At 41.4% G+C, this 15,141-nt stretch overlaps 1 protein-coding gene across 1 annotated transcript in view; it reads left to right on the top strand.

Moving 5' to 3' along the window:
* Positions 1-6,702: 6,702 nt before the first annotated feature.
* wdr75 (WD repeat domain 75) overlaps positions 6,703-15,141 on the top strand; it is a 36,480-nt gene continuing 28,041 nt past the window's right edge. The window contains exons 1-8 of the mRNA XM_047046803.1: positions 6,703-6,844; positions 7,147-7,217; positions 10,541-10,657; positions 10,742-10,830; positions 10,960-11,118; positions 12,586-12,645; positions 12,848-12,963; positions 13,056-13,231. Coding sequence (XP_046902759.1) covers positions 6,722-6,844; positions 7,147-7,217; positions 10,541-10,657; positions 10,742-10,830; positions 10,960-11,118; positions 12,586-12,645; positions 12,848-12,963; positions 13,056-13,231 — 911 coding nt within the window. The 5' untranslated portion in view covers positions 6,703-6,721. The remainder of the gene's footprint in view (positions 6,845-7,146; positions 7,218-10,540; positions 10,658-10,741; positions 10,831-10,959; positions 11,119-12,585; positions 12,646-12,847; positions 12,964-13,055; positions 13,232-15,141) is intronic.

The following is a 15,141-nucleotide window of genomic DNA, read 5'->3' as shown; positions in this document are numbered from 1 at the left end:
GGGGGGTTCAGATGTATATAAATTAGAGTAAAAATCACAAAACCGTTTATTGATATCCCTAGGGTCCGATAACAATCCTGACTCAGATTCAATTTGATCAATGATATGAGTAGTAAAGGTAAGTCTCAGACTATAAGCAAGAGCTTTGTTTGGTTTTTCTCCATATTCATAGGACATCTGTTTAGACTTCATCAAAGCCCGTTCTGCTTGTCCAGTAGAAAGCATATTCAATTCAGCCTAGTACATCATTCGTTGTTTATAAAGCTCTGGGGTTGGGTTACCAGCATAGACTTTGTCTACATCCGAGATGAGCTCTGTAAATTTTGTTAGTCTGGCCATTTGTGCTTTAAACTTGGGCAGTGTGATAACTGCTTTGAAATAGAGAGTTGTCACTTTGCATTGCACTCTGTAGCCTAAACCCAACAGATACTGCATGAGATCAGTATAAATTCAAATCAACCCGTCGGGAAAGAGTGTCACAGCAACAGCAACAACAAAATATATAGCTGCAAGCAGCGATGCAGGTTTCTCCGCAAAATGGTAAATATTATAAAAATGTACATTGTAGAAGGTCAAGAGTTGGACAACAAGAAGGCAAAACTACTTCATGTTGGGCCAACTACAATAGGCTGAATGGGGATTTGAACTCATGAGCATAAGGTTACAAGGCAGCCTCTCTATCCTCTCTGCTACACATCAACTGTTGACAATGGATGAGTAGAAAGGGAATAGTATTAGCTTTGGTCAGCTTTGGGACAAAGGTTAAGAAACGGTTGACATTTCAAAGTGGAATTGCATGAAATTGCGCATGGTATTTCATAATGATGTCATCCTGTTTAACTAAACAGATATTCCAATTTAAGACAGGCTTAAAGACTGTGGCTGGATTCAAACCTACAACCTTATACTTTGCAGGTCACTGTCCCAGTCCATAGAGCTATTTTCAGTGTTGAACATTGTCATGTTCAGTTACTGTATAAAAAAGTAAGCTGTTTCTTCTGTGGTAAGAGTTGTTAGATTCAGCCAAAGTTTAAACTACTCAAATTCAATCATATTTTAATTGTAGATGGTACTTCAGAGTAGGGGTGTCACGATACCAAAAATTCAGTAGTCGGTGCCAATACCATTAAAATAACACGATTCTTGATGCCAATTTCGGTACCATGGTAAAAAAAGAGAGGATTGTCTAAGATTCCATGTAGGCTGCTTGAACCATGAACTTCTTTAAAATATTTGAAAAATAGCAAAATGTCCTACAAAGACATACAAAACGTGCAATAGAGCAAAGCACAACATAATAAAGTGCAAATAAGCCATTCAGCTAACAAGATGAACATGACATGAGTTTACCTTCTAAGCTATGGGCTAACGTTAAAACTACAGCTAACCTAAACTATGTACATAAGCCATTGTAACACACGTGCCCACCATCTCAAACATCATGTAACGTGTATTTTAGTATGACAGATTAAAACAAACAAAAAAAGGAGCATTCTTTGGATGTATTCAGAATTTCGCCGACTTCAACGAACATTGATTTATTTTGTATGATGCCAGATGTTAGCATCGGTGCTGCGCCTCTTCTGGAACTGAATCAGAACTTGCCTTGAATTCTTTAAACAAATCCAGATGACGATCTTTCAGGTGCTTAGCTAAATTGTAAGTATTCCCCCTTGGTCTGAAGACTGCGGAAGCATTTTTTGCATAATGGCTTCTGCGGATTAATTATAACGCCACGGTCATCTGCCTCAAAGCAAACTACTTTTTTTGCCTTTCTTGTCAACAAGTCGAAGCGGGGGCGATCGCTAAAGCAGCAGTTGTTATCTTGTTTTTCTTAATGTAAACGTCGACTGGAACACTCCAGAAAGCGCAGCACCGATGCTAACATCTGGCATCGGCGCTTACGGTGCTTAAAAAAAATGGGCATCGTCGGTGTTTTGTTATTTTAGCATCGGAAGGTACCGTAAGTATCGGTTCTCGTGACATCCCTACTTCAGAGTGATGTCATCTTGAACCCAATAAGGTTTGAAAACCATCAGTCAAAATGATATTTGATTTATTGACACAAATATATTGAGGCAATGTGGACATTTACTTAAATACACCAATTTCAGACATTTTGTATTACATTTCTCATTCCATTTCACCCTATATAAAAATACACCTGCCCGCACACTATCCCCCAATCCATGCCGTTTACCTCCCTCCCAGCACAAGTCAATCCAAAGCAGAAATGCTGTAGCGGACGCATGAAGTTTAGACGTCGACCAGAAATTGCCTCCCACAATCAAAACACATTGCTCGCAACACTGTTTCCAGAATTTCTCAAAGAAGGCTTGAAGACCGTTTTCCAGAACCACAGTCATCTTACAATCAAGAAGAGCCTCATTGGCAAAAGGTCTATGGCACAGCCCACGATCATCTCCTTGCCAACATAAATGAATAAAGGCCGACTCTCACTTCCCATTAAACCACACAACATGCACTCTCAGGGTGACCAACGAGATTATTTTAACAAACAACAATATTACAAACATCTAACTGAACGAACGCAACAACTGAAATCCCTCGCATCGCTGTTGTAACCAAACTATTTTCCACAAATCTTGGCGTTTTTTTAACATGCCGCACTGCATGCTGGGTACCCAAGAGCGCTGACGCTGATGATCTAGCTGTGCTCCAACTGCGTGATATGACGAGATGCTAGTCAAGGTCTTGGCGTCTCCTGAAATGTAACGCGTCTTTCTGCATTGAAGCTTCGTGCGCATCATCATCAAGACCCCATGTATATGTCAAGATAACATCCAAGCTAACAATTTTGCCAAATCTGACTGCAGCTTTGTATACCATATGTACTGTGTTATGGTTGTTTGAGTTAAACAACTTGCTTAATGAATTAAATGGCTGTTAAATGTTAATTCCAAATATACATTTATAAAGAGAGTTCTAATCAAATCTGAATTATTTTTAAACCTAGAGATTTAAAAGACAACCTTTGCCTAAACTGACATGCACCAACTCAGAGAACTGAGTTTCAACATCCATTTACACATTTAGTCTCTTTTTTACTCTACTCTTAAGGCATAACTATGTTTAACTTAATGTCTGCACCTCTCTGTCACCTACTGTCTCTGGAGTGGGGGGTGGGGGCTTCACAGGGTGTCTACAGGTGTAAACAAGTTAAATTTAAGACTTTAAGACATTTTAATATCCCTTCCAATTGAAATTAAAGGCCGAATTTACGGTGGAATACAGATCAGAAGTGGAAATATACAGTAATCTTCCCAAACACTGATGTTTGTTCAATATGAACAGTATGGTGAAATGACAACAATCGGTTGAGTTTAAGTACATTGACTAAATGTGTGTAATGCGAAAGGATAACACAAAAATGGAATTGCTGTCCTAAATTATATTTTTTATTACACAATGGTGGAGCAGAAACTAGCAATTCCATGAATCCCATGGAAACAAAGGCAAATGTGTGAGATGTACTGATGTGGAGCACAAATCATCCAAGAAGCTGTACTTCTCTTGAGTGGTTTTTATTCAGATGACTAATCATTGGATTCAGGTAAAAAGTCTATAACTTGAACTGGTTTCATTACTTAAGACACTAAAAGTCAGCAGCTTGGCATGCTGGGACATGGAAAGGATACATTTTTTTTACTTTCATCAAAGTAAAAAATGCTGGTTTGTCCTTTTTCATCAATATCCTCAAAAAAGCAGCCTGCAGAGCTACTGTGTCTGTGGGGTAGGGCCTGCAGGCAGGCAGTCAGGGCAGGCCAGCTGGATGAAGCTGTCCTGGGGTCAGGGCAGATTCTGATTCTGTCCAGCTAGAGGGGGGTAGTCCAGCAAGGGATGAGTGTTTCTCTCAGCATCCTCTGTTGAACTCTGTTGAGCAGGCCTCTGCATGATCTTAAAGGTCTCAAAGTGCTCAAACCTTCACCATAATTCAAGAGTAGTGTACTTTCACGAACCCAATCATTGATTCTAGCTTAAAATGTGTAAAAATAGGACTTACTGAATGTGGCTGCCTCCAACACAGCTTTCAGGTGATTCCAGTTGAAAACAACAATGGCCGCCCAAAAATTATTTATATTCGTAACGGCGAGCTGCGATTGGATGCGAAATGAGGGTGAGGGTCGGCTTGGTCAGCACACCATTTCCAGAAAGGATGTGTGTGCGTCTCGCCAAGCTCACGCGTGTCGGTAGGTTGACCACCTGTTCCTCTATGCGCTGTATAGCACAGCATTTTCAAAATGCGACGTGCGGAACAAGGGGTGAAAATGCTGTGCGACACAACGCAAAGCGGGACAGGTGGTCACCCGAGTGTCAAGGGGCAGGGTGAGTCTGTGAGAATTAAGAGCGCGCGCACTGTGGAGCAATTAAATTGAATTCAATCATATATTGACATACCAAGGTGAAATTGTTTATGGTACTAGATTGATGTCGTCTTCAACCCTATTAGGTTTGAAAAACAGTCAATTATATTTGATTTATTAACAAAAAGAATATTGAGGCAATTTGGACATTTACATAAATACACTTCTTTCAGCCATTTTGTATTGCATTTCTTATTCCATGTCACCCTATGTAAAGACATGTATTCTACACATCTGTAACTAATTTCAAGTCGATTGGGTCTATGGTTAATGAGTAGAAGGGTTTTGAAGGTTGTACCAAATTTGGACAGTACAAGAAAATTCATAAGTCTGACAATATGGGTCCTTGAGGCTTTTTGTTCCCCATGAGAATAAGGCATGAATACAAATTTTCTGGTATTTTGGAGAAATGGGGCGCTGGGGAAATCTTGTAGACTTTGGGCGTGTTTTATAGCGCCACTTATGGGCGCACATGGGCCACTAGCCGTCTGGGAGTAATGAGTGACCTGTTGTATCATTGGGCCATATTGGAAAAAATCGGGGTCCAGGACTTTTTCAGCTATTGGGCCATTTAGCGGAGAAATATAATAATAATAATAAGAATACTAACAAAAACAATAGGTTTCCTCCTACCGGAGGAACCCTAACTAAAACAAATCAGACAACCTGTAATTTAACACAGTGTGGGCCCAGGCCAGGGTCTTCATAATTAGGTCAATATTCTAACCATAGAAACATTTTTAAACGTGAATTATACAAAAACGCTCTCAGAGAGTTTAACCTGAGCAATTCAAGTTGGAGTAAGCTAAACCAACTGGTAGGGTATGCCTATTAACAACAATGTACCTGATCATGATGACGGCAGAATGTTCTCCTTTATGTAAGATAATGCAAGTTCGGGATCAGTGAAAGATTTCTCCTCATCCCTGAAAGTGATATGGAATATAGCTGTAAAACGGATACCATATTTGACATCCTTGACATCTTTAAGGAGCTGCCTCGCCTCTGTAAACGCTGCTCGTTTCTTAGCTACTTCTGGTGCGAAGTCAGGGAAGATGTGCACGCGCTTCTCCATGTTAAACAACTTCTTCTTCTGACTTGAAATCCGTAGGATGCAATCTTTCACGTCTTCGTGATGCACGCGAATTATGAACGGTCTGGGCCTCTCTCCTTTTCGCGGTTTTGGTGCCAGTGAACGATGACCACGGTCCAGACGTGGCGTGTCTTCCAAATCCAATATCTCTTTCAATACAGTCGCACAGAACTGCCGTGGGTTTTTACCTTCTGCACCCTCCTCTATTCCTATTAGACGGATATTCTGGCGACGGCTAAGGCCTTCCAAGTCCAAGCACTTCTTTGTCAAACTGCACACTTCTGACTGCAATTGTCTCACGGTAGTTTCAAGAGTCATGACTGATGAACTCCACTCTGTGGTGGACTGCTCGAGATCGTCAATGCGCTTGGTGTTCTGTGCATTAGCAGACTGTAGAGAGTTGACGGTGGAATGCAACTCCTGTCGAATGGAGACAATTTCTTGACGAAGGGCAGTCGTCTGTGTATCCATTTTTGTGCCCAGCGATTCAATCGCCATCATAATTTTCTCAGTCAGGAGAAAGCTGTAGAGAATCAGCTTCAGCGGTTGGGCTAGCACCTTTCCTGCTAGCAGTTGAATTAGCAGCCTTGTGCTGACGATTAGCCATTATCTTTAAATGAAAAAATAAGTACTATGTATACGCAATATCTCCCTACCTAAGTTACCTCACTGATGTTACTAGACTATAAGATGACATATTCATATAATTATCGGTATTCTGCACGCTTAAGAAACAATTATACTATGAGTTGCATGCAGAGCTCTGGACTTCACAGCCTCACATGGCGAGCGTCAGAGCCAAATTGGTAGACACATTTCTACCACCCATACCGCCCAGCCCTAGTGAGTACTTGTATCTTGTGAGTGAAAAGTTTATATCTGTGCATGTGAAAGAATCTATGCGCTCACGACGTTTGACAAATCGGACTCAATAAGAATGATCTGTGCCTACCTCGGCTGTGTGTGAAGTTGTGTTTCAGCTTGAGGAGGCAAAGATGGCACTGTTGGTATCGATACTGTTGCAAATGAGTATCTATTCCAATAAAATAAAAATATATCGATAGTATCTGAGCATCAATTTTTTTCACAAACCTAGTCTGTATAGTAAGTAGCTGTCTATTAGCATTGTATTAATATTATAGCATTCTGGAGATTTTTTTTGGGGGGAGATACTGGTATTTCAACTTTCTCTATCAATTTGAAATTGACTGTGATCCGTTATTTGATTTTTCACTTTTTAGAGATGTTCCAGTTGGTTGCAGTAAATCTCCCTCGCTGTGGAGACCAGCAAATAGAGGCACGAGAACTCTCTGCTGTGCTCAGCAATGTCGATTCCAATCCTGAAGCTACCTGTTTTGGTAAAGGGGTATGTACGCTTTGCTTTCTGTCCCATCACAAACTCTGAGGTCCTGAACATCCTATCCCTTTTGAGAAATACAGCATGACAGATAGATGAACCAACTGTAAAGTTTGTCCACCATTCTTTGTGAAACAAACGTATACCCCGAATATTTTTATATTGCCATACATCTAAGGGACTTGTGTTTTTTCAGATTACAGTGTTAATGTCTTGAGCAAATAGTAGATTTTCAAAACCCCAACTTTTCAAAACCCCAACTTTTCCATGCAGATACACGAAGAAAAAGCTGACTTTGCCCTTTTTCACAGGGGGAATACATTGCTTCGGCTAAATGTTTACAACTTGAAGTGTATTTCTTTAAAAAGCAGAAGGCTTACAAGTAAGTAATATGTTCAATAAAACAAGTAGGAATTGTCCAGTATAATAAAGTTCGTCAGCTAGCCTAGCCTAAGTCTAGGAGCATGTGTTTCTTCCCCCGCTTTTTGTGATCGTACTTTGTAACTGTGCTTAGTACATGTTCCACAACTTACAATTTCTTTAAGAAAATGGAGTACAGTTAAGACAACAGTAACAAACTCACTTATTTGCCGTGTAACATTGATTGCCCAATTGACAATATTGAACTACAAAAAACAAGTGCTTTTGTTGTTGAATATTGTGTTTAATGTGTTTTTTTGGCCTGGTCACATTATGAATAGACACAAATTACTATTAATTACACTGTCTGGTGACTAGCTTGCAGTAAATAAGTTATTGTCTACTTATGGCTAACGCATGCTGCATACAGTTGGAATATTGGTTGATTTGCCAGTTGCCAAATGGTAGGCATTTTAATAGCAAGCTAGCAACAGCTGAGCAAGTCTAGATGTAACAGGCTTGCTTGAACCCTAACAATATAGAAGATTACTGTTGTATTACTCTTTTACTGCAATTACTTGCACTTAATGGTGCTAACAAAGCTGGTACAGGTATTGGAAGCGTTTACTTAAAGGGAAAATCGATTTTACCTTGTCATATTAGAAAAATGACAGTTTGGTGTGTAAAGTAGACATACAGTGAACTTCAAAGTCCATTGACGCCTCTTTCCTATGCAAATCTCAAAATTGTTAACTGCTGCTGTGAAACGATAGGTTTAAAAAAAAATCCCCCGCTGTGACGTCCCAACGGGTCTCCACCTTTTTTGGCTCATTGTCACGCCCCAACATTTACCTACAGACCAGCCCACCGGTGTTTTGGCCCAGGGACATAAATGGAGGTTGCATAGATCTCAGACACTAGTTTATCTGCACGCTGCTCTGTGTAGCCTACTTCCACAGGAATTGAAAGAATAACGTTTTTCTAACGATATTTAAAATGGACCACGGTCGTAAATGCAGTGTTCCAGGCTGTACAGGGAATTCTGACAGTCATAGTCTTCCCACGGAACCAAACACTCGGCGGGCATGGCTGGTGTTTGTCTATGAGAAGATCCCTGTGAAGTTTGACACTCATTAAAGGATTTGTTAAGCCGCTGTTGCTGAAAAGAGGTGCTTTTCCGACCGGATGCTCATCACAAACGCAAGCTTTAAGTAAGAATTTATTTAATGTTGCGGTGCGGCAGGGATAGACTGGAAATAAAAATAGGCCCCCACATACGCCACCACAGCTGCCCTGCTAATGCATGCACATTCTGTGTTTGATGTGATGCTAGTTAAGGATTTCGCTAGTTAATGCGAGCGTGCATTTTGTGAAAATGAATAAAGGCCAAACATTTTGCGGCCTTTGTTTGTGCGCAAAATAGTTAAACTTTATGTAAAATAAACATAGCCGTTATTCAATTGGTAAAACCTTGTCTAGTGAAGGTGATGTATTTTTGTCTCTTATCTTCAGCCCCACCCTTACGTTTCTTAGCCTGGTTTTCCATCGTTCTTCTTCCCCCGGTGCTCTCGATGGCCAGTCCACTACTGCGGGGCTGTGCCACGCAGCCGCGGTGGTGGATTTTCAAGTCATATCATTTTAAATTCTCGTGCTGTCAGGGGGTGCTGCAGCACCCCTAGTTCCCGCGGCCATAATAACAACAAGATAGCCCCAGCAGTGGTAGGAGAAGCCGTGGGAGGTGATGATTGGTCCAAGCGAGGTGGTGTACAGGAAGAAGAGGAAGGTTCCAAGGATGGAGCCCTGTAGGACACCAGTGGAGAGCTGGCGGGGGCCTGACACTTTGCTCCCCCAGGAGACCTGGTAGGATCTTCCCGACAGGTAGGATGAGATCCACTGACGTGCAGTGCAAGTGATGCCCATCTCAGAAAGTCTGGAGAGCAATATTTGATGGTTAACCGTATCAAATGCTGCAGAAAGGTCCAGCAGAATGATGACGGATGACCTTGAACCCGCTCTGGCAGGTTGGAGGGCAGTGGTGACTGACAGGAGAGCGGTTTCTGTGGGGTGGCCAGTTTTGAGGCCCGATTGGTTGGGGTCGAGCAGGTGGTTCTGAGAGAGAAAGTAAGAAATTGGTTAGATACAGCACGTTCAATTGTTTTTGAATAGAAGGGTAGTAGTGATACCGGTCTGTAGTTCTGGAGGACGGCAGGGTTAAGGGAGGGTTTTTTGAGTAGAGCTCTTCTCCTGTCTCGCCCCCCAGTGGTGGAATCAACTCACCACCTCCATCAGAGACACAGACTGTCTCTCCACCTTCAAGAGAAGGCTCAAGACGCACTTGTTCCGGGAGTACAACGGTACTTAGGAATGGTTTGCTGAACCCAAAGCTAGTTTCCTCAAGGATCACAATGACTCTTGCTTAGACTTGTTGCTCTTGTTGGTTAGTGGTAACTGATTTAAACTGTTGTATTCGCAGCGAAATATTCTATTTTAGTTAATTTTTATTTTATTTTACTGTTGCTTGCTTTTTTACAGGTACACTTGCACTTAGATTCATGTTGTTTAATTGTAACTTGCTTAACCACATGCCCTTATGGTCTTCCATCTGGCACTTATTTTCTGGTTGTTCACAATGTGTGCTTCTTGTTTTGGCTACCCGCAATGCTTTGGGGCTATCTTGTTGTTATTATCAGTGACCTATGCACTTTGTAAAGCTCTCTCTTGGAAGTCGCTTTGGATAAAAACGTCTGCTAAATGAATAAATGTAAATGTAGTAGAGGGCTAACTCTGGCCTGTTTGAAGGCAGAGGGGAAAGTGCTTTTATATATTAGCATTGAGGGACCAGAGGTTACACAGTCTCAGCCAGACAGAGTTGTTGCAGAGATGGCTGTCAGCAGGGGAGAGAGCACGTCATGTTTGAGGTTAAAAGTCTTGTTTAGCTGACCTTTTAGTTTTTTATCACTAGAAATGTGATTCAATTTTTTTTCTTTTTATATCAAAGATGTGTGTAATAAATGTTTAAACTCGCTAACAGAATAACATAACTTAAGTCTTTGGTTTGTTGTGACAATGATAAATTAAAACTTTTGGAGGGGGGGTTCCAGTAAAAATTGTCTTGGGGTCAGTAAGTTTCAAACCCACTGGCCCAGTGGGGCCAGCGGCAAATAACGTTGAGCCCTGTAAAGTTACAAATGCAGAAAATTGTGAGGGCTTTGGGCCTATAGTCACAAAGTGCATGTTTATGACAGACTTGTGGGTATATTTCACCTTCTTCTGATCTACGACTTGTTGCATAATATAGTGTTGAAACCGTTTCAATTATCTTCTGTAATTTAATTGTGTTCTCAGGTTTTATTTGAGTGCAAGCTGTAAGAAAGGGGCAAGGAACGTTTTCACATGCATTTCTTGTCATCCTAAAGAGGACTGCATTGCAACTGGTCATGTTGATGGCAAGATTCGCCTGTGGTGAGTTGCACAAAGTTGTTGACCTAGAATTTCACGTCTATTAACAGTTCTGTGATTCATATTTTGTCATCTCTTTTACTACAGGAGAAACTTCAACCACAATAAGGAGTACACTTACTCCACCTTACACTGGCACCACAATACAGTCAACTCACTTTGTTTTACGCCAGAAGGTTTGTCATTCCTGGTTTGTTTTCAATTAGTTTTGCATATTGTGTTGGTATACTACAATATGGTAGCAATTTATCTACAGCTATGGTTTCTCCATTGGTCTAAGTCTGTTTTGATTTATCTTGTTTAAGGCACAAACTTGCTTAGTGGAGGGTCTGAGTCTGTACTGGTTCAGTGGCGCTACACACAGGAGAACCAGAAGGAGTTTCTGCCTCGTCTTGGTGCCACCATTACACACATCACAGTGTCACCAGATGGGACGCTCTGCTGCACTTCGCACTCTGACAACAGTAAGGAGGGATCTCGCAAACACATGACCCATGGCACATTATCATAGATAGGTTTGAAAAGTCATAGAATCATCTATCCTATATTCATGGCCTGATCACCATTTTACACATGATTTCAGTCATGTAAGGGATAATGCCCGACAAGGTGTCCAATATCATCCAATAATAACCGTCCGACACGCAGCGGAGCTTCCGCGGAGTCCATTATTGGATTATATTTTACTAGTGGTGGGCTGTTATCGGTGTTAACGTGCTGCGTTAACATGACTCTTATCAGTGATAGAAAAAAAATATTGCCGTTAATCTATTCTCAAAGTTGGGTTGGGAGCTGGGTCTATACTCCGCAAGCTATGATGACTTTCACCTTGATAGTCTAGCGCGGATGTATACCTAGCCGAATTGCACTGTAGGGGGCGAGAACGAGTCTTTGAACCTGTGTGTATGCCTTGTGTATGAAATTATCACATCAAGCGTGACGTGCTAACATGGATGCAGCTATGAAGCCGCCTGGTTTGCTTCAGGGAAAATTTATTTTTAAGAAGCTTCCCAATGGAAACCTCGACAAGACGAAGGTTGTTTGCACCTTGTGCTATGCGGAATTAGTTTACTGGAGGAGTCACTTCCAGTACTAACTACTATGTTTGAGTGCAACCGAGGCAAGCCCGTCAGCACAGCTCTATCAGCCAAGCTAACTAATCTAATAAACAGTTAATAAACACAAGTACATCTTATTGAAGATAATTTATTTTCATCACCAATTATCATAGTCGAAACAGCTTTCTCAAGCAGTTTGTGATGCATTTTGGAAACAGGAGACGAGCCCCTGGTCTAATCACCACCTGGCTTGAGAAACCCGTTCTCAAAGACATACTTTTAGTCATTATTTGGGTAGCACACATATTCTGAATGCTTTTGGCGGAAATCAAATGAGCCATTTTCATCTAGATTTAACGCCCAGTTTATAGTGAAATTAATCTAGATTTTTTTTAATTATCTATGCCCACCACAAATTTTTAAGCAACATAAAATTGTTGGAACAGCAGTAAACATGTCAAGTTGAATAGTTCAATTCTTAGTTTTTTTTCTACTAAAAAGAACAATACATAAATATAGCTGCAAGCAGCAATGGTGGATTCCTCCTCAAATAAACACTCATTGCAATGTTTCTCCAAATAAGTTAAAATAAATGAAGTCACTCATTGGAAAAATATTTTAGCTTGTTAATGTGTTTCAATAAATTGTAAACAGAGGCTTTGACTGCATTCCTTTTGCTATGGTTACTTATTTAGACACAGACTCGTACTATAGCCAGCGCAATAATTTACACGTTTTACTGGAACTAGTACATGTACATTATCACCTGATAACGGACACCCCTACAACCCAGACCATGGTATAAGTCACATAAAATCACAAAAATGGATCTCACTATTATTCACGAATTGTCTTTCCTTGTGTGCCTTAAAGAGATTTCAATCATCCAGGACGGTGTTAATGTGTCTGCCATCATTCAGGGTCTGGTTAAAGGTCAGTAACCTAGCGTACCTTAGGTTTCCTTACGTACATTTCCTCACAATACCTGGTGAAATGTTTTGGCTTAAGAGGAATTTAACCTTTATAAATGACATTTCTAAGATTTTTTTTACATAGCATATGTATTTAGAGCACACTCCCTGCTATCTATTGAGTGAGAAATGTTCACGTTTTCCTCTCTCCCCCTTACTCCCAGATGAGAAAGTGTGGACGGATCTAGTGATTGACCCGCGGAGTAAAGCTTTAGTGCTCAATGGTAAACCAGGACATCTGCAGTTCTATTCTCTCCAGCAAGACAAGCAGCTGTACAATGTAAGCTTTCCCTGTAATTCCTTTGCCCTGTTCTTTGTTACTTGTTGGATATTTGTTTAATAGCGGACATACTTCTTTTTCTCTCCATGCAGTTAGATATTGTACAGCAGGAGTACATTCATGAGGCAGGATTGGACCAGTTTGAAGTAGTCAAAGCTACATTTGATGCCTACGGTGACTGGCTTGCAACGGTGGAACAGAGAAGACAGGAAGGCTCTGGGCCGGAGATCAATTTGAAACTCTGGGCAAATGATGAACAGACACAGAGGTACTTTTATAGAACTGTTACTAGTGGTGCAACGGATCGGAAAAAAGTGACAAATATAACTGCTCTTCGTTTATTGCAACTAAATCATACGGGAGGCTTTTCAAGTTCTTCCGCTCCTCTGCCAGCCATGACTCACTGCACTTTTTCTTAATAGCTCTTTTGCAAAGCGAGCATCGCAGATTAAGACTTAAGCCATTTGTTACCTTCAATTTAAATTCCCCTATTCACATTCATGTAATCTATTAGGGTTACTGTACTAGGGTTACTGTGGTTGCACGACCTATATATATATTTATCATTTTTTATTTACCATGAGGGATATCAATTATTGATAATAAGTCCTGTAGAGCAATTGATGCCATTCAATATCTGAATGATTGGAGTGGACAAGCATAAGGCGGTTTCCCCTACTTACATTGCGGATAGCCGGTCACATGACCCCCTAGTCTTCAAACAGGGATGTTGTTACTGACACATAATGATCACCATATTTTCAACTTGCAGATGGTAGTGTTTACGTTGAGAATCCAGTTAAGATACTGCCAGTGACAACATTGTGTCTGTTCACTACATAATTTTTTACGCTCTGCCCTGCTTGCCTTCCCACAGTTCACCACTCTAGCAAGACTTTATATACTAAATAATGGTTCTGGCTCTTTTGTGCAATATTTTACTAATGAAAGTTTACAGTACATGTTACGCCACCGCACCTGTCGGCTGGGCTAGCGAGCTAGCAGTGGCACAGAACAGTCACGTAATGTGACTAAAATGAAAGATTATATTCAAATAATAATCCAATCTTTAAATAAAATCTTGTCACATTACGTAACTTTGTTCTGAACAGGACTGGGTGTGCAGCCACACATGATTAGTTTCCTCTCCGCGCCGGCCGCTCCGCTGTAGTGAAACTGTCAGTTGCACTGTTAGAATCACCTCTGTGATTGCCAACAAGGGTTTTGCCACCAAGTACTAAGTCAGTTGTTCCCACTTCTGGGACTTTCTCTGCTGGGCCCCCCTTTGGTACATAAGACATTCATTTTTGCGCGCCCCCCCACCCCCGCTATTGCAGGGCTGCCAACTCTCAGGAGTGTAGTAGTTAGTGTTAAGCGCACGCCTAGTGGCAGGGTGAGAGGGAGGTTTAGATTCCTCTCAGGAGTAACTTTTAAATATAACACTAGTGGCGCGGCGGCCTTGCACATGGTGGTGATTGGAAAGGGGACTGTAACGGTGTCCTGATTGGGGCCTGGGTAATTAAGGGGAGGAGTTTATTGTTTTTAAACTCCCGGATGGCGGAAAGAAGGGGGGAACCTGAGAGTTGTTTTAAGAGAACGTCACCATCAATGCGACCAGTTGTCCCCCTGGGTTTTCTGTTCCCCACTACTGCTGATCCGTCTTGTTGTTGCACAAGCCGTGCTTAATGTATAGACCATCTATATAATCTGATCAACCCGACCAACCGCGAGCGAGCTGTCCGCCGAAACGAAACGGTGGCTTGGGCTGTCCCGGAGTTTGGGATGGGAGTCTATATGAATGGGGGTTAGTGTTCCAAGTTTTCCTTCCATTTTCCACCTGTTGGGGCCTGCCGCTGTTTTAGATTAGCATCTGTTGTAGCCTTAATATTCCCCCCAGACAACGACGACTGTAACATTAGCTAGCTGTACAATTTACCGGGGCTAGGTCTAAATCTAGGAACAAAATGGAGCACAGCTGCCAGCTGTAGGTATATGCAGGTAGCAACGCTAGTGCAAAATAACTATTTAGCTGGTCGGCTCCATGACGCCAGGTAAGTAAGTGTCGTGAGACTGCTCACCAAAAGAACGAAGTGGAACCCACTTGTGTAGCAAATTAAGACATTCGTAGGTACCTAGCGAAAAGTAGCCTCAACTTTCCTAGACTTTTAGTTACGGTAC

Source organism: Hypomesus transpacificus, chromosome 23 (assembly GCF_021917145.1).
Source record: "Hypomesus transpacificus isolate Combined female chromosome 23, fHypTra1, whole genome shotgun sequence".
NCBI classification, from domain to species: Eukaryota; Metazoa; Chordata; class Actinopteri; order Osmeriformes; family Osmeridae; genus Hypomesus; species Hypomesus transpacificus.
The sequence above is the reverse complement of the archived record's forward strand: the minus strand, read 5'-3'. Positions and strand labels throughout refer to the sequence as shown.